This window comes from Diaphorina citri, unplaced genomic scaffold (genome assembly GCF_000475195.1).
Source record: "Diaphorina citri unplaced genomic scaffold, Diaci psyllid genome assembly version 1.1 scaffold42, whole genome shotgun sequence".
Lineage (NCBI taxonomy): Eukaryota > Metazoa > Arthropoda > Insecta > Hemiptera > Psyllidae > Diaphorina > Diaphorina citri.
Window position 1 is genome coordinate 411,705 of NW_007377479.1, and position 24,815 is coordinate 436,519.

The following is a 24,815-nucleotide window of genomic DNA, read 5'->3' on the forward strand; positions in this document are numbered from 1 at the left end:
AAGGGGTGTGGGAAAACTCCTTAGAGAGGGAAAAACCCTGAAAGAAGAAGGGTGGCGATTCCCTATCTTCAATTAAGGCTACGCCACTACATTAAACCCTACCCTGTCCCTAAAATACCCACCTGGGTGGGTGGGTAGGTAGAATGGCGGGTAGGTGGATGGGTGGGTGGGTAGGTAGAATGGTGGGTAGATATATGGGTAGGTAAATATCTATGTGTATTTATGGTTCATGGGGAGATTATTCCCTTCCTTTCAGGTTTGGAGTTTCGTACTGTATTTGCCCTCCCTTCACCAATTGTTTAATTCACACAGGAATGCTGTTCACCATAGGTCTGTAGGTAGATGGATGTAGGTAATAGGTATGTATGTAGGTGTAGATAGTATTAACAATAAAATCGCTACTCCATATACACAATCTACAGGATGAGACCGATTTCAAGATTTCAAGACCGATTCCAAATTTTCTGAGTCAGCACCAAAGTAAACTAACAACAAGCTGGTGGGTCCGTCCCTCTGGGAATTTTTTAGCCCGTAGTTTACTCGATCGTGGTTAAAGAAAATCAGAACCTATGTACCTACCTATTTTGTTTAATATTCAGTTTCAAACATAGGTCCTCCTTACCTATTTAGGTTGTTAGGTAATTATAGGTAGGTAGATGTACTTACGAAAACTTTGAGATCGCGTCGGAACTTGACGCATTCCGTAATTTCGCTTACGAAACAAACGAGACACAAAACTGACACGAAAATCTTTTGCATGATTTCTCTTGGACTTTTGAATGGTTCTGAAATAGAAATAAAAGAAAAAAGAAAGGAAAAACAGGAATCTAATATATAAAATGAATATTTGTTTGTGTGTGTGTGTTTGTTGGAACTTTATGCCCGGCCAAACCGCTCATCCGATTGCTATGAAACTTTGTCAACTTATTGCTTGCACTCCCGTGAAGGTTATAGGCTATAAAATGAACCAACAGTAATACCTACTACCTAGTATTTTTATTTAGGTATAGGTAGAGGTACTGTATTTAACACGCTGTATAATATTGTTCTAATACACATTATAGATTTTTTTCTTATACCCAAGTGTTTGAAGTTTGACTGTTTGAATTAGTTGTCCATAGTTTCCATGTTTCCTCTTGTTCAGAATAATAATCTACATACATAAATCTCATCTATAATAGCTCGGTTCTGGGTTTGGCCTTCTTGGTCTGTGTTGTTCTTGGGATGATGCGCCATGTAACTTTTGTATTTATAGGTACCAACTTAGGCAGGTAGGTCCCATAGTTATTTCAATTTTGAATTTTATTTCATCTTAAATTTACTGATGGTTTCTGGCGGGAATTGATGGACACAGGACAGAAATTTCAAAACATGTCTGAATAAACAATAAGAGCCTCTCTCCCTTTACTTTGTGTGTGTGTTTTTTTAAGAGGTTTGATAGTGGTAACCTGTAACTCCCAAGGTCTTATCGTCCCGAAAGCGAAGAGAGAAGGAAGACAGGATAGGAGAGCTTTCTCCTATCCTGCCGTTCCGAAAACGAACCTTATTTTTGGAATCAAAATTTGAAAAACTGGAAAAGGGAAAAGTAAAAGTCCTTTTGGCCTGGAAATTCTAGAAAAAAATCGGCATTTTCCCTATCTTTTTGTCAGATTTTGAGCTAAATTCGACTCTTGGATAACAGGAAGAATCTAGATACGTCAATATGTCCGTGAGAACTTACGGAGACAAACCCATCAGCTTTCAAATTGAAGAGAATGGGGACTTCTACTGCATTGGATCAGAGGTAAGGATACCCAGTTGCCTTCTAGAAAAGTACCTACCTAGAATTCTAGATAATATAAATATGTAGGTACCCGCCCAAGTACCCACAATTGTCGGTATCTACCTAGATATAGGTAAATTAAGTTGGTATTTACGAATCTACTAGATGCAAATGTGTCTCTACTGTATTTGCCCTCCCTTCACCAATTGTTTAATTCACACAGGAATGCTGTTCACCATAGGTAGGTAGATGGATGTACATACAGGTAGGTAGATAGATGTAGGTAACAGGTATGTATGTAGGTGTAGATAGTATTAACAATAAAATCGCTACTCCATATATATACACAATCTACACCTACAGGATGATCTACCGATTCCAAATTTTCAGAGTCAGCACCAAAGTAAACTAACAACAAGCTGGTGGGTCCGTCCCTATGGGAATTTTTTAGCCCGTAGTTTACTCGATCGTGGTTAAAGAAAATCAGAACCTATGTACCTACCTATTTTGTTTAATATTCAGTTTATTATTACTCGCACTGCGTGCTCGAGGGTCCTGCAGAAACACGTTCAGGGGTCCAAAAATTACAATATTTTCGATCATTGACCTTCCTTCAATCAATTGAACGAGAGCCCCCCCCCACGGGGGGGACTCGCACTGCGTGCTCGAGGGTCCTGCAGGAACACGTTCAGGGGTCCAAAAATTACAATATTTTCGATCATTGACCTTCCTTCAATCAATTGAACGAGAGCCCCCCCCCACGGGGGGGGGCATATACGCCACTGCAACCCTGTACCTATACATCCGCCAATACATAGAATGATATCTCTACCCACCAACCTCTATCACATCACTAAAAATTATTCTGAGCTTTTGAGAAATTCAAGGCATGAGATTTGCAGAGTTTGTGAAAACTCACAAAGCCTCACTAACTCAGGGTTTGCGAGTTTTCACAATAAAATACATAACATCCAGGAGACTACAACACATGAGAATAGAATATGTATACCTACTTTGTATACCTTGGTCTTGTCGGAATTTGGGATGTTGGGATCATGAAATTCGTTCACAAAAACTGTAGACCAGGGCCGTATTCAGGGCTGGCCTGGGAGAATTTTGCTATTTTTTTTATGAAAAAATTCCAAGAATTAAAGAGTTAGTCTCTCATGTAAAGGCAGATGTTTTCATACATGGGTTTCTGTGGGTGAACACTATGGAATATGCTTTGGCAGTCAGGGTGTTGAAGTTGAAAATTCATATCTCCTGGGTGGAATAAAAACAAGTACGACAGTAATATATGGCTTTAGTTGTTTCCAGTTTGACCCCGTGAACAAGAAGGTCTCAAAAAAAGTGCCCATCGGGGCTGCCACACATTTAAAAATATTCGGCCACAGACTCCAGCGAGGTTATCAAGTGAAGTATTGAAAGAGAAAATATGGCTTTAGTTGTTTCCAGTTTGACCCCGTGAACAAGAAGGTCTCAAAAAGTGCCCATCGGGGCTGCCACACATTTAAAAATATTCGGCCACAGACTCCAGCGAGGTTATCAAGTGAAGTATTGAAAGAGAACAGTGCCCATCGGGGCTGCCACACATTTAAAAATATTCGGCCACAGACTCCAGCGAGGTTATCAAGTGAAGTATTGAAAGAGAACAGGCAGGAGTGTTATTTTCACATGTTTCAAGATCTGTTTTATTCGGATCTGGCCTGAAACAGACAAAAAAATTCAAGTTAGAAAAATAATGTCCAGGGCCAAAGGTAGCTCGAAAAGAGTTCGCAATTCTCCGGACTTTAGATTTCGGCCCAAGTAGTTTATGAAAAAATTCCAAGAATTAAAGAGTCAGTCTCTCATGTAAAGGGAGATGTCTGTGGGTGAACACTATGGAATATGCTTTGGCAGTCAGGGTGTTGAAGTTGAAAATTCATATCTCCTGGGTGGAATAAAAACAAGTACGACAGTAAAATATGGCTTTAGTTGTTTCCAGTTTGACCCCGTGAACAAGAAGGTCTCAAAAAAGTGCCCATCGGGGCTGCCACACATTTAAAAATATTCGGCCACAGACTCCAGCGAGGTTATCAAGTGAAGTATTGAAAGAGAACAGGCAGGAGTGTTATTTTCACATGTTTCAAGATCTGTTTTATTCGGATCTGGCCTGAAACAGACAAAAAAATTCAAGTTAGAAAAATAATGTCCAGGGCCAAAGGTAGCTCGAAAAGAGTTCGCAATTCTCCGGACTTTAGATTTCGGCCCAAGTAGTTAGAAGATCTTCTAAGTAAATCGCTCAAACTTTGCACAGACATTTGAAAAATTATTTAGATCAAAAGTGCTCGGGGTTGGGTTTCCAGAAATGTATGGTTAGGCCGTTATTCAGGGTCAAAGATCCGCGTTTTGGACCTAAACAATGGAAAAGCTCAAAAGAAATGAGCGGTTCTCGGGACTTTACCTTTCACCTCAGATCGTTCAAACTTTCCAGAGAGATATGTCCCTGGGGCCGGTTCCCAAAAATTGTAGAAAAGACAGCTGTGTTTCAAATATTTACGCAAGTACTTAGAAGATCTTCTAAGTAAATCGCTCAAACTTTGCACAGACATTTGAAAAATTATTTAGATCAAAATGACTCGGGGGTGGGTTTCCAGAAATGTATGGTTAGGCCGTTATTCAGAGTCAAAGATCCGCGTTTTGGACCTAAACAATGGAAAAGCTCAAAAGAAATGAGCGGTTCTCGGGACTTTACCTTTCACTTCAGATCGTTCAAACTTTCCAGAGAGATATGTCCCTGGGGCCGGTTCCCAAAAATTGTAGAAAAGACAGCTGTGTTTCGAATATTTACTCTAATTCTATCAGACAGATATAATAGGGACACTCACCCAAATATGTCCCGGTAAAGATGGGTAATGATATCCTGAGGAATTCCGAGTAATTGGGCTTCACATCGGGCTCTCTCAATGCAGGATGTCCCGTTGAAACCGTGCCTGATAAATATTGGAAAATATTTACTCTAATTCTATCAGACAGATATAATAGGGACACTCACCCAAATATGTCCCGGTAAAGATGGGTAATGACATCCTGAGGAATTCCGAGTAATTGGGCTTCACATCGGGCTCTCTCAATGCAGGATGTCCCGTTGAAACCGTGCCTGATAAATATTGGATAAAGAAATAAATATTATTATCTCACTACAAAAGGTCCCCTGCGGGCTCCCCAAAAGGTCCAATCAGGCCACTAATGTATTCGACCAAATTTTCGATATTAATTTTTTGTGTTAAAACACGTTTCGAGGTCCCTAGAACCTATAAATCCAAAGTTTGAGCCATTGAAATTTGGTATGAAACTCTCAAATGTGACGAGGATGGAACACGAAACATTTGGTTAAGATCGGTGCAACGGTTGGCAGTATTTTGACCACTTATTGGCGATTTTCGGTCCAATACCCTAGAACCTATAAATCCAAAGTTTGAGCCATTGAAATTTGGTATGAAACTCTCAAATGTGACAAGGATGGAACACGAAACATTTGGTTAAGATCGGTGCAACGGTTGGCAGTATTTTGACCACTTATTGGCGATTTTCGGTCCAATTAAATGGCGATTTTTGGCCCAATTAAATAGGAGAACGAAAGTCGTGTGATGTTCCATTATTTTGTACTTACGAGTAAAACAGACTTTCGATGCTTCGAATGAAATTCGACTTGGTCAGCACATTTGTGTCAACGGAGTCCAAACTTCGCGATGTCTTCTTCTTCGGTGCTATGTCCCAATTGAGACGGAACCCATCCGCATACGCGAATATGGTGTTAGGGGGGAACATGTTCGTTTTGTACTTACGAGTAAAACAGACTTTCGATGCTTCGAATAAAATTTGACTTGGTAAGCACATTTGTGTCGACGGAGTCCAAACCTCGCGATGTCTTCTTCTTCGGTGCTATGTCCCAATTGAGACGGAACCCATCCGCATACGCGAATATGGTGTTAGGGGGGAACATGTTCATTTTGTTCTTACGAGTAAAACAGACTTTCGATGCTTCGAATGAAATTTGACTTGGTCAGCACATTTGTGTCGACGGAGTCCAAACCTCGCGATGTCTTCTTCTTCTTCGGTGCTATGTCCCAATTGAGACGGAACCCATCCGCATACGCGAATATGGTGTTAGGGGGGAACATGTTCACTTTGACATTGTATCTCACCTGAGGACAGAAGAGGTGAATCAGAACAGAGCAGAGTTGTTTTCGATTAATGTAACTTTTAATTCAGTCATCAATGTCATGATACAAAATTTCTCTTTGGACAAAGGCCCCTTACCACACCCGCTGCCAGTAAAAAATAGTCCAAAGAGAAATTTTGTGTCATGACATTGATGACTGAATCAAAAGTCACATACCCAATCGAAAACAACTCAGCTTATCACAGCCAAGTGTAGATACAGTCAGTGGAGTATATTATTTTTACAGGGCCCCTTCCGCAAAGTTTCGCCTGAGGGCCCTGTGGATCAATAGACTCAAAGAAGGAATAGAATATAGGTAGGTACCTTATTTATCCTGCTGGGATAGGACTGAAAAGTCCCTTTACTCCCGCAGTCTAACCAAGAAAAGGCCCCTTACCACACCCGCTGCCAGTAAAAAATAGTCCAAAGAGAAATTGATGACTGAATTAAAAGTCACATACCCAATCGAATACAACTCAGCTTATCACAGTATAGATACAGTCAGTGGAGTATATTATTTTTACAGGGCCCCTCCCGCAAAGTTTCGCCTGAGGGCCCTGTGGATCAAAGAAGGAATAGAATATAGGTACCTTATTTATCCTGCTGGGATAGGACTGAAAAGTCCCTTTACTTCCGCAGTCTAACCAAGAAGGAGAGGATGATTGCTTCAATTCACAGGCATTTGAGGCCCATAAATGTGTTCTTGCGGGGCCCTAACCAAGCACATGTTTGAGCTCGATCCGACCACCAGGACCGGACTTGTAGCCTATTTAGACTGCGGGGGTAAAGAGACTTTTCAGTCTCATTAAAGCAGTATAAATGAGGTAGGTATATTCTATTCTATTCAAAATTTAACATTTCCATGCTCTTCCACCACGAGGGGGAGTACCAAAAATGAAAAATCTATTTTGATCTGTGATCAAATTCGGTCCCACTAATGATTAATTTTGAAATTCAGACCAAAAAATTAAATTTAGATTTTAAATCCTGATGACCTCCGGGGGAGGGGGGAAGGATTTTATTCCTAAATTTCATTTTTGGTTCAGGACTTTGGAAGGGAGTCGCGGGAGGGAAAGGGGTGTGGGAAAACTCCTTAGAGAGGGAAAAGGGTGAGGGAAAAACCCTGAAAGAAGAAGGGTGGCGATTCCCTATCTTCCATGAAGGCTACGCCACTACATTAAACTCTACCCTGTACTTTCTATTACTACAGTAGAGCGGAGCTATACTAGTAATGAAAGTATTGCAATCGGTCCAAATTTTCAAAATCGGGAAATGGTTGGAATAGTATAGCTCCGCTATACTGTAGTAATAGAAAGTAAAAATGAATATTTGTTTGTGTGTGTGTGTTTGTTGGAACTTTATTTATGCCCGGCCAAACCGCTCATCCGATTGCTATGAAACTTTGTCAACTTATTGCTTGCACTCCCGTGAAGGTTATAGGCTATTTTCCGGTTCGTTTTTGTTAAGCTACGCCGAGCAACACCACTAAATGGATGAGTGACAATAGTGACATGAACGGCCATGCCTTGAGAATTTACTGGCAGAAATCCGGAGCGAAGCGATGGATTTCGGCTAGTAATTAATATGAAGAATAATATGTAAATTGTGAAATACTTTGAGATAAAAATGAGAGCTAGAATAATACTGAAGGTTATACTTGTGTATCGACACTTATCTAGGTAGGTAGGTAGGTGTCTATTTCTGACGGCCATGCCTTAAGAATTTACTAGCAGAAATCCGGAGCGAAGCGATGGATTTCGGCTAGTAATTAATACGAAGAATAATAAATTGTGAAATACCTTGAGATAAAAATGAGAGCTAGAATAATACTGAAGGTTATACTTGTGTATCGACACTTATCTAGGTAGGTAGGTAGGTGTCTATTTCTCAAAACGAGATCAAAAAGATGTCGTTACCTGTCTATCTCAAATCTCAATAGACTTCTACTTTTCTACTCATCACCTACTTGGATAATATGTGTCCAACTGTCTAACACCTAATAAGACCTAATTTTTTGAGTCAACATGAAATCAGAAACGGAGCGTGCTTGGTACCTACCTACATACACGTCAAGGTATTCCTACCTACATAGGTATCTAAGTAGAGTAGGTAGCTAGAAAAGGTAATTTCTTATGTAGGTACATGCCTACCTATTTTATCTAATACTATCTATCTCAATGGACTTCTTCTACATTTCTACTCATCACCTACTTGGATAGGTGTCCAACTGCTTAACATCTAATAAGACCTAATTTTTTGAGTCAACATGAAATCAGAAACGGAGCGTGCTTGGTACCTACCTAACATACACATCAAGGTATTCCTACCTACATAGGTATCTAAGTAGAGTAGGTAGCTAGAAAAGGTAATTTCTTATGTAGGTACATGCCTACCTATTTTCATTTTCAAAAGGATAGGTAGGTAGACGTACTTTCGGTAGGTATTAAAAAAAAATAGACCGATTGCAATACTTTGTCATTACTTTAATAGGTAATAGAAAGTATTGTCATTAGTAATTACTTTAGTATTAGGTAATAGAAAGTAAAAAGAAAGTTCAATGAACTAAAATATAACGCGTTTTGCCTATCTTGCATTTGCCGGGCGCAACAAACGAAAGCATAAAAAAATCCCACGAACGGGATTTTTGACAGAGGGAAATATTTTGTTCCATCTCAGTTTGAACGCATATTAAAAAAAATGGACCGATTGCAATACTTAGTCATTACTTTAGGTAATAGAAAGTATTGTCATTAGTCATTACCTTAGTAGGTAATAGAAAGTAAAAAGATAGTTCAATGAACTAAAATATAACGCGTTTTGCCTATCTTGCATTTACCGGGCGCAACAAACGAAAGCATAAAAAAATCCCACGAACGGGATTTTTGACAGAGGGAAATATTTTGTTCCATCTCAGTTTGAACGCAATTCAGGAAAACTTTGGCGTTTGTTGTTTACAAGACGCGTATTTTATTTTGTGGCAACGTTGGAAAAATGTGAAAATTTTTCCATTTCGTCCATTTTTTGTATTTTATTATTCACTTCCCCTTGTTTTGCCTATCTTGCATTTACCGGGCGCAACAAACGAAAGCATAAAAAAATCCCGCGAACGGGATTTTTGACAGAGGGAAATATTTTGTTCCATCTCAGTTTGAACGCAATTCAGGAAAACTTTGGCACTTTGGCGTTTGTTTACAAGTGTTTGGAATCAAAATTTGAAAAACTGGAAATTGGAAAAGTCCTTTTGGCCTGGAAATTCTAGAAAAAAATCGGCATTTTCCCTATCTTTTTGTAAGATTCTGAGCTAAATTCGACTCTTGGAGATAACAGGAAGAATCTAGATACGTCAATATGTCCGTGAGAACTTACGGAGACAAACCCATCAGCTTACAAGTTTTTGGAATCAAAATTTGAAAAACTGGAAATTGGAAAAGTCCTTTTGGCCTGGAAATTCTAGAAAAAATCGGCATTTTCCCTATCTTTTTGTCAGATTTTGAGCTAAATTCGACTCTTGGAGATAACAGGAAGAATCTAGATACGTCAATATGTCCGTGAGAACTTACGGAGACAAACCCATCAGCTTTCAAATTGAAGAGAATGGGGACTTCTACTGCATTGGATCAGAGGTAAGGATACCCCGTTGCCTTCTAGAAAAGTACCTAGAATCCTAGATAATATAAATATGTAGGTAGCCGCCCAAGTACCCACAATAATTGTCGGTATCTACCTAGATATAGGTAAATTAAGTTGGTATTTACGAATCTACTAGATGCAAATGTGTCTGTCGTACAAGTGGTAAGAATCCTAGATAATATAAATATGTAGGTAGCCGCCCAAGTACCCACAATTGTCGGTATCTACCTAGATATAGGTAAATTAAGTTGGTATTTACGAATCTACTAGATGCAAATGTGTCTGTCGTACAAGTGGTAAAACAATGGGATAAATTGTCAACCGTGTTCAAAAATCATTACATTTTTGACCCAATTCCATGGAAGCTTTGAAGTAAATCCCCTGCAGATTTTTAGCCCCCTATTGATACACATACTGAAAGTAAAATAAGTAGGTACTCCTCATTGACAAAGCTGGCAAAATTTATTTTGTGACCATTATTTTCTCTTCAGGTGGGAAATTACTTGCGTATGTTCCGAGGATCATTGTATAAAAAATATCCTGGACTATTCAGAAGAACCATTTCAAATGAGGAGAGGAAACGGTTGTTGGATACAGGTATGTTAAGAGAAATACTCCAGACTAGGATTTTGCAAGTTGTTTATGTATATGTAGGTACCTATCTTGTTAATCTTTACTGAAATAGGTGACTTGGAAAAATTGTCACACTTTCATAGTGTAATAATAAACACATATCACAGGTATGCAAAGAAAAATACTCCTAATTGAAAAACAGACTAGGATTTTGCAAGTTGTTTATGTAGGTACCCTACCTATCTTGTTAATCTTTACTGAAATAGGTGACTTGGAAAAATTGTCACACTTTCATAGTGTAATAATAAACACATATTTCATATGGGTACCTATCTTGTTAATCTTTACTGAAATAGGTGACTTGGAAAAATTGTCACACTTTCATAGTGTAATAATAAACACATATTTCATATGCATGTCATACTTTTTAGCTCTACTTGGTTTAACTGCTGTTGCCTAAATTGTCATTTATCCAGGTACACACCATGCTTGATAATGCTTATCATAAAGTGTTCCTTATTTCAAAGGTACCTAAGTACATCATAATTAGGTATTTGATTTCAACTATTATGTAACAGCCCCTTTATCTACTTCATTACACCATGCTTGATAATGCTTATCATAAGTGTTCCTTATTTCAAAGGTACCTAAGTACATCATAATTAGGTATTTGATTTCAACTATTATGTAACAGCCCCTTTATCTACTTCACTGGAAAATGATGTTATTTGATTTCCAGCCGGGATCAACTCCCATTGTTTGGCATCAAGTGTTACTCTGTTGAAAGTGAGTGAAGTTGAGGACATCCTGTGTTCCTTATTTCAGAGGTACATCATAATTAGGTATTTGATTTCAACTATTATTTAACAGCCCCTTTATCTACTTCACTGTAAAATAATGTTATTTGATTTCCAGCCGGGATCAACTCCCATTGTTTGGCATCAAGTGTTACTCTGTTGAAAGTGAGTGAAGTTGAGGACATCCTAGAGGGCAATGATGAAAAGTACAAAGCTGTGTCCATTCACACTGAACCACTTGTTCCAAGGTAAGTGAAATACAGGAATATTTTGTTTGAAGGGGTTTAATAGAGGGAACTGTAATTGCTAAGGTCTTACTGTCTCAAAATCAAAGAGAGAAGGAAGACAGCATAGGAGAAAGCCAGCCATTCCAAGAATGAACATTATCCATTTAGGATAAAAATAAAAATTGGTAGGTATAATAAATAAATTTCCTTTATTTTGCAGGGAAAGTAAAACCAAGAAGGCTGTACCCTGGGCTCCATCTCTGCCAAACAGTTCACATTTGGATGCTGTACCCCAAGCTACACCAGTCAACAGAAACCGGGTGAATCAGAAGAAAGTTAGAACCTTCCCTCTTTGGTAAGTTTATGGAGTAACCTCAGTTTTATTATTATTTTTTTTTTTTTAATCTGAAAATTTAGATCAGCAATTTTTTTAAAGGTGTTTGACAGAGAGAACTGCAACAAAGTAGTTCTTTCTGTCTCAAAAAAATGGAAGAAAGGAAAACAGGATAAAACTGACAGGAGAAAGCCAGATGTTCCAAGAACAAACTTTATCTGGTGAGGCGGAGTTCACCCCTGATTGCAATCGAACCAGCAACCCAGCACTTACAAGGTAGGCATTAGCCTCCAAATTAACTAATTAATTAAGGTAACTGGCTTTTTAAAGGACACCTAACAAAAACATCATCTTTTACTTACCTTGGTTTGATGTTTCAGCTTTGATGACACCGACCCCAGTTGCATATTTGAGAATGCCTCTCACACTGAAGTGTTGGTGCCTATTAGACTTGACATGGAGATTGAGGGACAGAAATTGAGAGACACGTTCACCTGGAATAAAAATGGTACAGTGTTTAGTTTTTGCTCCTTAGGTTAGATCTTAAATAGTATGTAGCCTTTAAAATGTTTGTGATTCACTCAACCTCAAGGAAGGTTGAGTGAATCACAAACCACCAGATTTCAATATTTTAATATTTTTAAAGGAATTTTAATTTTTAAACATACTTAAATGCTCCTCACAAATCTTGTTCCCCAATATACACCTTGCTAAATTTTATAACTTGACTGACTCTAACCACCAACTTCTAGATGGAAAGTCCATCATGCTAACTACTGCAGCAGTGAGATTGGCACACGTTATGAAAATATTAGTTAATCATTAGGTATCTTGTTTCTTTAGGTGATAATAGCTAGGTACTTACTTAATTTATGAATGGTCCTTCTATTACAGAAACCCTGATTACTCCAGAACAATTTGCCGAGGTTCTGTGTGATGATTTGGATTTGAACCCTCTCCTATTTGTCCCAGCCATAGCCCAGTCTATCCGACAGCAGACAGATGCTTTCCCGGCTGAAAACCTACTGGACGAAGTACATGATCAAAGGGTAAGCATGTTCAGAAGGTGCTGGGTTCGAATCCCACCAGCTAGAACTTCAGGGGCCAACTCCATAATTGGACGAAATAGTTATCGATTCAAATCTGTGTCCTATGAATTTTATTAAGGCAGAATTAAAGCTGAAAACAAAAGCAAAAAATTGACAGTAACTTCAGTCTTGATTATTACAAAATTAGTCTCACCCAGCTGAGTGGGGTTGGGAAAAGCCAATAACACTCAATTGAGATGGTCACCCATCCAGACACCAACCAGGCGCAACGTTGCTTAACCCCAAGCATTCATTTTCCAGGTGGTTATTAAGCTAAACATTCACGTTGGAAACACATCGCTGGTGGATCAGATAGAATGGGATATGAGTGAGAAGGAGAACTCGGCTGAGAAGTTTGCAGTGCGACTGTGCACGGAGTTGGGATTGGGAGGGGAGTTTGTCACGGCTATAGCGTACTCCATTCGCGGTCAGCTTTCGTGGCACCAGAGAACCTATGCCTTCAGGTCAGTAAACAGAGAACCAATATTCTTTTTAGGCCAGGGGCCACAAAGTGAGTTTAAACTAGATTTAACTCTTGGATTAAGCAATCTGATTGGTTGATTTTTAAAAATTCCATAAAAATTAGGCAATCAGATTTCTTCAACCTTAGAAACTAAAATAAACCACATGTTAACATGATTAAAAATTGGAAAATTCACAATGGAAATCAAGAACATGTTACCATATTTGGCTTGAGTTGTGTCAAATACCAGGGACTGCCCTTTTTAGGCCAGGGGCCACAAAGTGAGTTTAACTCTTGGATTAAGCAATCTGATTGGTTGGTTTTTAAAAATTCCATAAAAATTAGGCAATCAGATTTCTTCAACCTTAGAAACTAAAATAAACCACATGTTAACATGATTAAAAATTGGTTTTAAAAATTCCATAAAAATTAGGCAATCAGATTTCTTCAACCTTAGAAACTAAAATAAACCACGTGTGAACATGATTAAAAATTGGAAAATTCACAATGGAAATCAAGAACATGTTACCATATTTGGCTTGAGTTGTGTCAAATACCAGGGACTGCTTTTCAGTATCAATGTGACACTCATTTGAAGCACAGATCAAAGTATTGTCCGATGAAACGAATTATACAGTTAGTCCGATTGGGATGAAATTTGGAAACCTGTTCAACACCTAAATGACAACTGGTCATTAAATTTTGGACCCATTCGGACCTTAAGTAATTACTTTTACATAGTGGCTAAATACCTGTTCAACACCTAAATGACAACTGGTCATTAAATTTTGGACCCATTCGGACCTTAAGTAATTACTTTTACATAGTGGCTAAATGTAGGACCTTAAGGAAAGTAATGTAATTTCTAATTGAGTTCTACAGTTTGTTAAACGACTCTTATAAATTCTGTTAACAGTGAGGCCCCATTACCGGTTGTAGAAGCTCCGTTCCGGTCCCATTCCGAATCAGACCAATGGTCCCCATTCCTGGAAACCCTCACCGATGCAGAAATGGAGAAGAAGATCAGAGACCAGGATCGAAACACCAGGTATGTTAACATGGAGGTTGAAATTTTCGACTTTATTCTATCAAGGAATTACTTTCATGCCTATTTATCTAGAGAAAGTCTTATTTAAAATTGAAAGTTGTGACTCTTTCAGTTAGGCTGGTTTTGGTTAGCAATAGAAATTCGTTTTCGTCAAATTTAAGTCAAAGTGAATCTGGATTCAATTCATTGAAAAATTGAAAGTTGTGACTCTTTCAGTTAGGCTGGTTTTGGTTAACAATAGAAATTCGTTTTTGTCAAATTTAAGTTGAAGTGAATCTGGATTCAATTCATTGGATTGGAAAAAAAACCTTTAGTTGGTACTCTTTTTGTAATACATATACTAATATTGTCAATTTCAATCACATGATCCAGTTGAGTGTCCGAATTTGGACTATACAGTCCCAAATCTCTTCGTATGGTGTCACCGCTGATGGTTTGGCCCATGAGGACAAGGAAACTGGCGTTGTTTTCCTCAAGAAAGGTATCCAAAGTGACTTTGAGTTCCGGGGTTTTCTGGAGGAAATCCTGGAATGAAAAGTAGGGCAGCCCAGTTAGCTTGGAAGGTAGCCTGTGTTAGTGTTGTAAGCGCTCGGTCGCGGGTTCGATTCCCGCTCGCGGCGATTTTTATGTCCTACGTAGATGGGGATCGTTCTGGGAACGGCTGTCTTTTTCCTATCTTGTGGTCCTTCTCTCTTCAATTTCGGGGTAATAAGATCTCTGGTGTTACAGTTTCCACTGTCAAACCTCAAAAGTCAATACATTGAGTGTTAAAACATGCAATGTGGTGTACAGCCTTGGTAGTGGATTCTAAAAAAAAAGAACTGGTTGGCCAAAGTCCAATAGCTTACCTGTACAAGAATGGGTAGACCTACAATGGGCACGCCTTGCTTGGTAAACTTCAAGTCTTTAATCATAAGTTGAGCACTGGTCAAATTGGATATATTGCTTCTGGCATCCAGTAGTGACTGAAATAGGACACTTTCTGTTTAGGATAAAAATAAATATTGGTAGGTATAATAAATAAATTTCTTTTATTTTGCAGGGAAAGTAAAACCAAGAAGGCTGTACCCTGGGCTCCATCTCTGCCAAACAGTTCACATTTGGATGCTGTACCCCAAGCTACACCAGTCAACAGAAACCGGGTGAATCAGAAGAAAGTTAGAACCTTCCCTCTTTGGTAAGTTTATGGAGTAACCTCAGTTTTATTATTATTATTATTATCTTCAGGTCACCAAGAGGGATCCTTCATGGTTTTTCCCTCTGCTATAAGCTACTGGATCAGGAATTAACCTAATTCCTCAGACCCAGTGCAGGATTCGGATTTAGGATAAAAATAAAAATTGGTAGGTATAATAAATAAATTTCCTTTATTTTGCAGGGAAAGTAAAACCAAGAAGGCTGTACCCTGGGCTCCATCTCTGCCAAACAGTTCACATTTGGATGCTGTACCCCAATAGAAAATTTGTCAATCTGTCACAATAACATGTTGAATGCACCAGTTCTCAATGGTTCACAGAAGTTAAGAAACGTTGAGCGTGGTTGGTATTTGGATACACCAAATGGGCAATCATGAGCTGCTGGATTTTCCTGGCCTCTATTCAGGCTGGATGAGGTAGCTTGATGGCAAATGGAGGGTAAAACCCATGTAACTTAAAACCTTAGCTACTTGCTTAGCAATTTTACAGAGAAATCTTTTTCTCCTTGCCCTACATTTTCCTCTCTTCCTTTTACTATTACATGCTTCTACCCACTTACATTATACCCACTGATGGTACTCAAATTTAAATAGCCTACAACTTACCGTAGATCAAATTAGCCACATTTCTATTCCCGCTGACAAGGTCCGGAAAAGTTAGAACCTTCCCTCTTTGGTAAGTTTATGGAGTAACCTCAGTTTTATTATTATTATTTTTTTAATCTGAAAATTTAGATCAGCAATTTTTTTAAAGGTGTTTGACAGAGAGAACTGCAACAAAGTAGTTCTTTCTGTCTCAAAAAAATGGAAGAAAGGAAAACAGGATAAAACTGACAGGAGAAAGCCAGATGTTCCAAGAACAAACTTTATCTGGTGAGGCGGAGTTCACCCCTGATTGCAATCGAACCAGCAACCCAGCACTTACAAGGTAGGCATTAGCCTCCAAATTAACTAATTAATTAAGGTAACTGGCTTTTTAAAGGACACCTAACATGTGTGACACAGGATCCAACAATCTCCATTGTGGTCCCTCGCTCCAACTTCCCCCAAGATTCTGAGGGAGAAACGGGTCTATGGTCTAAAATTTCAATGACATAAGGCTTGAGAAATTCGTCTTGATTTGCAAGGACATGATGGTCGACCAGAGTCACTTTAAGTTTACCTGATTGAGATAGTTGTTCTAAATTGATAGAGTCCCTGGAAATTGAAAATGTTTTATGAAGAAATTTGAATTATGTCAACCACAAGGATTAAGCAATGGTGATAGTATGTTAAATACAAAAGTTCTTCATGGATCACTGAAGTTATGCAACAATTAGCACTTTTCTATGCCTGTCTTAGGCTGGGTGAATTTGAAATGAGTACTATGTATTCCAGAATGTAGTGTAAAAACCTCCATCACCAAAAAAAAAAAAAAAAAAAAAAAAAAAAAAAAAACTCAAGATTCCGAGGGAGAAACGGGTCTATGGTCTAAAATTTCAATGACATAAGGCTTGAGAAATTTGTCTTGATTTGCAAGGACATGATGGTCGACCAGAGTCACTTTAAGTTTACCTGATTGAGATAGTTGTTCTAAATTGATAGAGTCCCTGGAAATTGAAAATGTTTTATGAAGAAATTTGAATTATGTCAACCACAAGGATATGAACATTAAGCAATGGTGATAGTATGTTAAATACAAAAGTTCTTCTTGGATCACTGAGTTCTTCATGGATCAAGTTATGCAACAATTTGTCACTTTTCTATGCCTGTCTTAGGCTGGGTGAATTTGAAATGAGTACTATGTATTTTGGATCACTGAGTTCTTCATGGATCAAGTTATGCAACAATTTGTCACTTTTCTATGCCTGTCTTAGGCTGGGTGAATTTGAAATGAGTACTATGTATTCCAGAATGTAGTGTAAAACCCCCATCACCAAAAAACCTTGGGTGGGATCAACCTCATCTACTGTGGCTTACCTGAATATTAAATTCTCCAAACAAATAGAATTTTCTTGGAGGAAGTACACCACTTCTGTTTTGATGGGAAGCTGTTTCTGTGGGATGTTTAGCATTGGTAGAACACGCATGTCTCCATTGCAAACGAGGAAATAGGCATATAGAATGGCACTTACTGCCGAGTCCAAATCACAAGATTCGTTTCCCAAGACAACATGGATGGTGTCACAAGGTGAAGGATTTTCCTGCAATAATTTAACAAGAAGTCAATGATTAAATTTAACAACTTTTCTTTTAGCTTGTCTATTATTTTGCCTTAACTCTGGAATAGTTTGTTGGATTTTTATGATATTAGTTAAACATTTTAAACACCTAGGTCAGGGTGAATGATCATTGATCAAAACTCAAGTGGAAAGAAGCCCTTGTAAAAAAAAAAGACCTAATGGGAATAGGACATTTTCAATGAAAAAGGGCATTTTGCTCCAATTAACCTAATGGGAATCCTCTTTCTGAACAAATTCTACAGTTCATGTAACCTCTACATAGGGTAAGTGTACCATTTATTCGCCCACCTAAAAAACGTACCATTTATTGGCCCACCTGTGCCATACGCCACATAAGTCTGAACTGGACGAACTTTTTCAAGATCCAATGTCATCAAAAAAAAAGGGCTTAAAGACTGCTATCGAACCAGTGCTATTCAAAAATTGTAGTCATAAAACAAAAATTAGAAAAATAAATGTGGGCAGGTGGGCCAATAAATGGTACGTTTTTTAGGTGGGCGAATAAATGGTACACTTACCCTACTTACCTATGGATGTCAAAAAAAAAAAAAGGGAGAAACTTACTGATAAATGTTTTGACTGAGTGAGAAAATCAGCAATACTGAGGTTTGCACACATCTTTTTGACAATATCAACTGTCTGGACAAAATTGGCAAGTTTGGTTTGGCAAGTCAGTGTTTTGAGAACATTTCTTTTCAGGAGGAACTGGTAGTACACAAAAGAGTAGACGTTGGTCCACTTCACTGCAATGGTCTGAGAAGAAATCCTAACGCCGGATCTGGCACAGGGGAGCGTGTTGAGGACGAGATTTTTGTGGGAATTTTGCTATAAATCCCACCATTAAAAAAAATACCCTGAATCTACTTTTTATTTTTCGTAAAAAAAGTTAATTGAAAATTGAATTTTGACAGTTTCATCCCTCCCAATATTATTTTGTCTTTAACCTGTCAAGCTTTATCTCTTGAACTGATCTCTTATTTCTCTCTCCCTTTCTTTTCTCAGTCTTTCTCTTCTCTACTTTCCAATCTCTCTTTCTTTCTCTCGTTCTCAGTCTTTATTCTCTCTTCTTGCTTCTCTCTCTCTCCCTCCCTCTCTCTCTCTCCCTCTTTTACACAGGTAGGTACATATGTAGGTACCTAGTACCTATACCTACCTAGTTTTAATACCTATTAGTAATTTTATAGTTTTGTATTTTTTGTGTACGAGTGTAGTAAGAAGTGTAATTTCTAGTAATATGGAGCATTAAAGCGAGCATATCGAACGCTCTGCGAACGTCAAGATAATAAAACATCAGTGAGTGCGTGACCTATCAAAATTGATCTGAATAGAAAATAAATTTAGTGTTACGTGGTGTTTAATTGTGGAAGAGTTTTTCTTTCTTCTGATAACGTAAGGCAGGGGTGTACAAACTCAAAGTGACCGCGGGCCACATTGGACCTTGAAGGTTGGCCGCGGGCCGCATTAATTTGTAGACGGCATCTGATCTGGGGAGAGGGGGGGGGTACTTACTCCCTCCCTTCGTTTTAACGAAAATAAAACAAGATAAATAGCGTCGCAGGCAATTTTTTTTAGATTCTTTCAAAAATAATGTGTCCGAAGTTCTTCAGTTTTAACATATTTTTAGCTAATTTACCACACAAAAATCAGAAAGTGAATTATAGCACCGAAAGCAATTTTCTGAAAATTTTGTTGCACATTCTGAGACACAGCGTGATCAAAGCTCAAAATCTACTATGCCACAGGAAACTTTTTCATAAAGTATGTACCTGATGCTTACCTAATTCTTAGATCCTCCAGAAAATTTGTCAATCTGTCACAATAACATGTTGAATGCACCAGTTCTCAATAGTTCACAGAAGTTAAGAAACGTTGAGCGTGGTTGGTATTTGGATACACCAAATGGACAATCATGAGCTGCTGGATTTTCCTGGCCCCTTTAGATCCTCATTTTTCCTTCACATTCAAACTCTGCTAGAAGGAGCAAAATAAAGTAGAGCGCCGCAGGCGAAATTTTTGAAGAATATGACCTACAACCTTTCAAAATAATAATAAAAATCCTCTTAACAAATTTTTATTTTCTTCACATTTTTTAAATGTCTTGTTTTTGATGAGCTCGCGGGCCGCACGAAAGGAGCTGGCGGGCCGCAGTTTGTGCACACCTGACGTAAGGTGATAACAACTCAAAGAGGTGTAAGTTTTTATTTGGGAGCAATTCCTGGCCCCTATTCAGGCTGGATGAGGTAGCTTGATGGCAAATGGAGGGTAAAACCCATGTAACCTAAAACCTTAGCTACTTACTTAGCAATTTTACAGAGAAATTAAATTAACCACCCCCCACCCAAAAAAAAACAAGCTCTTTTTCTCCTTGCCCTACATTTTCCTCTCTTCCTTTTACTATTACATGCTTCTACCCACTGATGGTACTCAAATTTAAATAGCCTACAACTTACCGTAGATCAAATTAGCCACATTTCTATTCCCGCTGACAAGGTCCGGTTAAAACCTTAGCTACTTACTTAGCAATTTTACAGAGAAATTAAATTAACCACCCCCCGCCCAAAAAAAAAACAAGCTCTTTTTCTCCTTGCCCTACATTTTCCTCTCTTCCTTTTACTATTACATGCTTCTTCCCACTGACATTATACCCACTGATGGTACTCAAATTTAAATAGCCTACAATTTACCGTAGATCAAATTAGCCACATTTCTATTCCCGCTGACAAGGTCCGGCTGATGCTCCAACATTTTCCTTGCGACATGTGTGACACCAGCAACCCAGCACTTACAAGGTAGGCATTAGCCTCCAAATTAACTAATTAATTAAGGTAACTGGCTTTTTAAAGGACACCTAACAAAAACATCATCTTTTACTTACCTTGGTTTGATGTTTCAGCTTTGATGACACCGACCCCAGTTGCATATTCGAGAATGCCTCTCACACTGAAGTGTTGGTGCCTATTAGACTTGACATGGAGATTGAGGGACAGAAATTGAGAGACACGTTCACCTGGAATAAAAATGGTACAGTGTTTAGTTTTTGCTCCTTAGGTTAGATCTTAAATAGTATGTAGCCTTTAAAATGTTTGTGATTCACTCAACCTCAAGGAAGGTTGAGTGAATCACAAACCTTGCTAAATTTTATAACTTGACTGACTCTAACCACCAACTTCTAGATCGAAAGTCCATCATGCTAACTACTGCAGCAGTGAGATTGGCACACGTTTTGAAAATATTAGTTAATCATTAGGTATCTTGTTTCTTTAGGTGATAATAGCTAGGTACTTACTTAATTTATGAATGGTCCTTCTATTAACCAGATTTCAATATTTTAATATTTTTAAAGGAATTTTAATTTTTAAACATACTTAAATGCTCCTCACAAATCTTGTTCCCCAATATACACCTTGCTAAATTTTATAACTTGACTGACTCTAACCACCAACTTCTAGATGGAAAGTCCATCATGCTAACTACTGCAGCAGTGAGATTGGCACACGTTATGAAAATATTAGTTAATCATTAGGTATCTTGTTTCTTTAGGTGATAATAGCTAGGTACTTACTTAATTTATGAATGGTCCTTCTATTACAGAAACCCTGATTACTCCAGAACAATTTGCCGAGGTTCTGTGTGATGATTTGGATTTGAACCCTCTCCTATTTGTCCCAGCCATAGCCCAGTCTATCCGACAGCAGACAGATGCTTTCCCGGCTGAAAACCTACTGGACGAAGTACATGATCAAAGGGTAAGCATGTTCAGAAGGTGCTCGGTTCGAATCCCACCAGAGTTATCGATTCAAATCTGTGTCCTATGAATTTTATTAAGGCAGAATTAAAGCTGAAAACAAAAGCAAAAAATTGACAGTAACTTCAGGGGTTCGAATCCCACCAGCTAGAACTTCAGGGGCCAACTCCATAATTGGACGAAATAGTTATCGATTCAAATCTGTGTCCTATGAATTTTATTAAGGCAGAATTAAAGCTGAAAACAAAAGCAAAAAATTGACAGTAACTTCAGTCTTGATTATTACAAACAGGTAAAATTAACTACCGTTACAATATGTTGTTGTTTACAAATTTCTGGAGTTTTAACCATTAGGCCAATTTCTTACCAACCTTTACAATATAAGTAATTCTAGGTAAAATTAACTAGGTACCGTTACAATATGTTGTTGTTTACAAATTTCTGGAGTTTTAACCATTAGGCCAATTTCTTACCAACCTTTACAATATAAGTAATTCGAAAAAAAAGGATTCGAAAAAGGTTTTATTGCCATTTTTGAAGGGGTTAAACATAACTGTATATTGCCAAGGTTTCATGGGCGGGTAGCAACAAGCTACCCACCTACTCACATTAGTCTCACCCAGCTGAGTGGGGTTGGGAAAAGCCAATAACACTCAATTGAGATGGTCACCCATCCAGACACCAACCAGGCGCAACGTTGCTTAACCCCAAGCATTCATTTTCCAGGTGGTTATTAAGCTAAACATTCACGTTGGAAACACATCGCTGGTGGATCAGATAGAATGGGATATGAGTGAGAAGGAGAACTCGGCTGAGAAGTTTGCAGTGCGACTGTGCACGGAGTTGGGATTGGGAGGGGAGTTTGTCACGGCTATAGCGTACTCCATTCGCGGTCAGCTTTCGTGGCACCAGAGAACCTATGCCTTCAGGTCAGTAAACAGAGAACCAATATCCTTTTTAGGCCAGGGGCCACAAAGTGAGTTTAACTCTTGGATTAAGCAATCTGATTGGTTGGGTTTTAAAAATTCCATAAAAATTAGGCAATCAGATTTCTTCAACCTTAGAAACTAAAATAAACCACGTGTGAACATGATTAAAAATTGGAAAATTCACAATGGAAATCAAGAACATGTTACCATATTTGGCTTGAGTTGTGTCAAATACCAGGGACTGCTTTTCAGTATCAATGTGACACTCATTTGAAGCACAGATCAAAGTATTGTCCGATGAAACGAATTATACAGTTAGTCCGATTGGGATGAAATTTGGAAAACCTGTTCAACACCTAAATGACAACTGGTCATTAAATTTTGGACCCATTCGGACCTTAAGTAATTACTTTTACATAGTGGCTAAATGTAGGACCTTAAGGAAAGTAATGTAATTTCTAATTGAGTTCTACAGTTTGTTAAACGACTCTTATAAATTCTGTTAACAGTGAGGCCCCATTACCGGTTGTAGAAGCTCCGTTCCGGTCCCATTCCGAATCAGACCAATGGTCCCCATTCCTGGAAACCCTCACCGATGCAGAAATGGAGAAGAAGATCAGAGACCAGGATCGAAACACCAGGTATGTTAACATGGAGGTTGAAATTTTCGACTTTATTCTATCAAGGAATTACTTTCATGCCTATTTATCTAGAGAAAGTCTTACTTAAAATTGAAAGTTGTGACTCTTTCAGTTAGGCTGGTTTTGGTTAGCAATAGAAATTCGTTTTCGTCAAATTTAAGTCAAAGTGAATCTGGATTTAATTCATTGGATTGGAAAAAAAACCTTTAGTTGGTACTCTTTTTGTAATACATATACTAATATTGTCAATTTGTATTTTTCAGACGTATGCGACGGCTGGCAAACACTACAACTGGTTGGTAAACTCAATCGCGGTATTCTTGCAGTCATGGAAGCATACCCATGTCCTATGTCAATCAGTATATTACTTACTCTACAATTTGGTATCTTTTGGTTGGTAATGGTATGCAAAGTGGGCACGGGGCTAGAAGCTCATTTTTGGCGCAAATTGAAATGGACTATATGTCTAATCGTGTAAAATTTGAACTTAAACGCTGCTATACAACTCGATAGGTGACGTAATTTTGATGTCAAACTATGCAAAGAGTAAAGTTTCATTGTAGGAGAGGATTTTGGGAGGGTTGATTGATACAGCAGTAGTGTGCTAGCAAGATCAGAAGTTCGATTCCCAAAGTTGGAGATAATTCATCTCCAACTTTGGTACTCCGTTTTTGATTGTAAATATTTATTTTTACCTATTTTTCCGACACCAAGATAAAGAGTATTTATGTTTGTCAAATATCTGATGAGTGACATACTTATCTATTAGGAATCCAGTGAAAAACCTAAATTTGTGGGGAATAAAAATCAACAAAAGGTAGGATTTTGTAAATAACACACATAATTGAGCCTGAATCCATTTTCTTTTTCTTTTGTACCTAAATAATTTTCAAATGTCATTTTTATTCCGAATTAAATTTTGCATACAATTGAAATATTTGCTTTTATGCTTTTGAGTTAGATTTTGGGGTCGGTGAGGCTTAAGGGGACACCGTATGGGGCCGTTTTCCCATGTACCAACCTACTTTCCCTGAGTTAATTCATTGGATTGGAAAAAAAACCTTTAGTTGGTACTCTTTTTGTAATACATATACTAATATTGTCAATTTGTATTTTTCAGACGTATGCGACGGCTGGCAAACACTACAACTGGTTGGTAAACTCAATCGCGGTATTCTTGCAGTCATGGAAGCATACCCAATACCCATGTCCTATGTCAATCAGTATATTACTTACTCTACAATTTGGTATCTTTTGGTTGGTAATGGTATGCAAAGTGGGCACGGGGCTAGAAGCTAGAAGCTCATTTTTGGCGCAAATTGAAATGGACTATATGTCTAATCGTGTAAAATTTGAACTTAAACGCTGCTATACAACTCGATGGGCACGGGGCTAGAAGCTCATTTTTGGCGCAAATTGAAATGGACTATATGTCTAATCGTGTAAAATTTGAACTTAAACGCTGCTATACAACTCGATAGGTGACGTAATTTTGATGTCAAACTATGCAAAGAGTAAAGTTTCATTGTAGGAGAGGATTTTGGGAGGGTTGATTGATACAGCAGTAGTGTGCTAGCAAGATCAGAAGTTCGATTCCCAAAGTTGGAGATAATTCATCTCCAACTTTGGTACTCCGTTTTTGATCGTAAATATTTATTTTTACCTATTTTTCTGACACCAAGATAAAGAGTATTTCTTATGTTTGTCAAATATCTAATGAGTGACATACTTATGTATTAGGAATCTAGTGAAACACCTAAATTTGCGGGGAATAAAAATCAACAAAAGGTAGGATTTTGTAAATAACATAATTGAGCCTGAATCGATTTTCTTTTCTTTTGTAAATAATTTTCAAATTTGTCATTTTTATTCCGAATTAAATTTTGCATACAATTGAAATATTTGCTTTTACGCTTTTGAGTTAGATTTTGGGGTCGGTGAGGCTTAAGGGGACACC

At 38.1% G+C, this 24,815-nt stretch overlaps 4 protein-coding genes across 5 annotated transcripts; 2 read left to right on the forward strand and 2 right to left on the reverse strand.

Moving 5' to 3' along the window:
* Positions 1 to 3,718: 3,718 nt before the first annotated feature.
* On the reverse strand, positions 3,719 to 6,677 carry LOC113469371. Its single transcript, XM_026827014.1, has 4 exons — positions 6,557 to 6,677; positions 5,765 to 5,949; positions 4,797 to 4,901; positions 3,719 to 3,914 (listed from the first exon to the last, which is right to left on the reverse strand). Exons 2-4 carry the CDS (start codon positions 5,923 to 5,925, stop codon positions 3,803 to 3,805), a joined length of 378 nt encoding a protein of 125 aa, XP_026682815.1. The 5' UTR covers positions 5,926 to 5,949; positions 6,557 to 6,677; the 3' UTR covers positions 3,719 to 3,802.
* A 2,520-nt stretch (positions 6,678 to 9,197) lies between these two features.
* Positions 9,198 to 14,307, forward strand: LOC103513844 (SWI/SNF-related matrix-associated actin-dependent regulator of chromatin subfamily B member 1-A-like). 2 transcript variants are annotated; one of them, XM_017446163.2, is made up of 9 exons: positions 9,198 to 9,300; positions 9,495 to 9,589; positions 10,088 to 10,193; positions 11,085 to 11,214; positions 11,414 to 11,548; positions 11,908 to 12,035; positions 12,422 to 12,576; positions 12,877 to 13,079; positions 13,995 to 14,307. In XM_017446163.2, the coding sequence occupies exons 2-9, from the start codon at positions 9,509 to 9,511 to the stop codon at positions 14,212 to 14,214; spliced, it is 1,158 nt and encodes a 385-aa protein (XP_017301652.1). In that variant the 5' UTR covers positions 9,198 to 9,300; positions 9,495 to 9,508; the 3' UTR covers positions 14,215 to 14,307. The 2 variants fall into 2 exon arrangements, with proteins under 2 accessions (XP_017301652.1, XP_026682797.1); XM_026826996.1 differs by lacking the exons at positions 9,198 to 9,300; positions 13,995 to 14,307 and adding an exon at positions 13,345 to 13,472 and having other exon boundaries at positions 9,374 to 9,589; positions 12,877 to 13,111.
* Positions 14,308 to 14,408: 101 nt separating this feature from the next.
* Positions 14,409 to 15,108, reverse strand: LOC103514058. Its single transcript, XM_008478927.2, has 2 exons — positions 14,975 to 15,108; positions 14,409 to 14,651 (listed from the first exon to the last, which is right to left on the reverse strand). The coding sequence occupies exons 1-2, from the start codon at positions 15,038 to 15,040 to the stop codon at positions 14,409 to 14,411; spliced, it is 309 nt and encodes a 102-aa protein (XP_008477149.1). The 5' UTR covers positions 15,041 to 15,108.
* Positions 15,109 to 15,175: 67 nt separating this feature from the next.
* LOC103513867 (SWI/SNF-related matrix-associated actin-dependent regulator of chromatin subfamily B member 1-A-like) lies at positions 15,176 to 24,227 on the forward strand. The gene is made up of 6 exons (XM_026827002.1): positions 15,176 to 15,303; positions 20,437 to 20,564; positions 21,135 to 21,289; positions 22,015 to 22,217; positions 22,727 to 22,858; positions 23,979 to 24,227. The coding sequence occupies exons 2-6, from the start codon at positions 20,513 to 20,515 to the stop codon at positions 24,016 to 24,018; spliced, it is 582 nt and encodes a 193-aa protein (XP_026682803.1). The 5' UTR covers positions 15,176 to 15,303; positions 20,437 to 20,512; the 3' UTR covers positions 24,019 to 24,227.
* Positions 24,228 to 24,815: the final 588 nt, after the last annotated feature.

Excerpts from the sequence above, each read along its gene's own strand:
- LOC113469371 (XM_026827014.1), bottom strand. The coding sequence starts at position 5,925 with ATGTTCCCCCCTAACACCATATTCGCGTATGCGGATGGGTTCCGTCTC. Across the intron at positions 4,902-5,764 it reads ATCGAAAGTCTGTTTTACTC|GCACGGTTTCAACGGGACAT; the intron begins GTAAGAACAAAA and ends AATATTTATCAG. Across the intron at positions 3,915-4,796 it reads CTTTACCGGGACATATTTGG|GCCAGATCCGAATAAAACAG; the intron begins GTGAGTGTCCCT and ends TGTCTGTTTCAG.
- LOC103513844 (XM_017446163.2), top strand. The coding sequence starts at position 9,509 with ATGTCCGTGAGAACTTACGGAGACAAACCCATCAGCTTTCAAATTGAA. Across the intron at positions 11,215-11,413 it reads ACTGAACCACTTGTTCCAAG|GGAAAGTAAAACCAAGAAGG; the intron begins GTAAGTGAAATA and ends TTTATTTTGCAG. Across the intron at positions 11,549-11,907 it reads GTTAGAACCTTCCCTCTTTG|CTTTGATGACACCGACCCCA; the intron begins GTAAGTTTATGG and ends TTGATGTTTCAG.
- LOC103514058 (XM_008478927.2), bottom strand. The coding sequence starts at position 15,040 with ATGATTAAAGACTTGAAGTTTACCAAGCAAGGCGTGCCCATTGTAGGT. Across the intron at positions 14,652-14,974 it reads GTCTACCCATTCTTGTACAG|GATTTCCTCCAGAAAACCCC; the intron begins GTAAGCTATTGG and ends TTTTCATTCCAG.
- LOC103513867 (XM_026827002.1), top strand. The coding sequence starts at position 20,513 with ATGGAGATTGAGGGACAGAAATTGAGAGACACGTTCACCTGGAATAAA. Across the intron at positions 20,565-21,134 it reads GTTCACCTGGAATAAAAATG|AAACCCTGATTACTCCAGAA; the intron begins GTACAGTGTTTA and ends CTTCTATTACAG. Across the intron at positions 21,290-22,014 it reads ACGAAGTACATGATCAAAGG|GTGGTTATTAAGCTAAACAT; the intron begins GTAAGCATGTTC and ends TTCATTTTCCAG.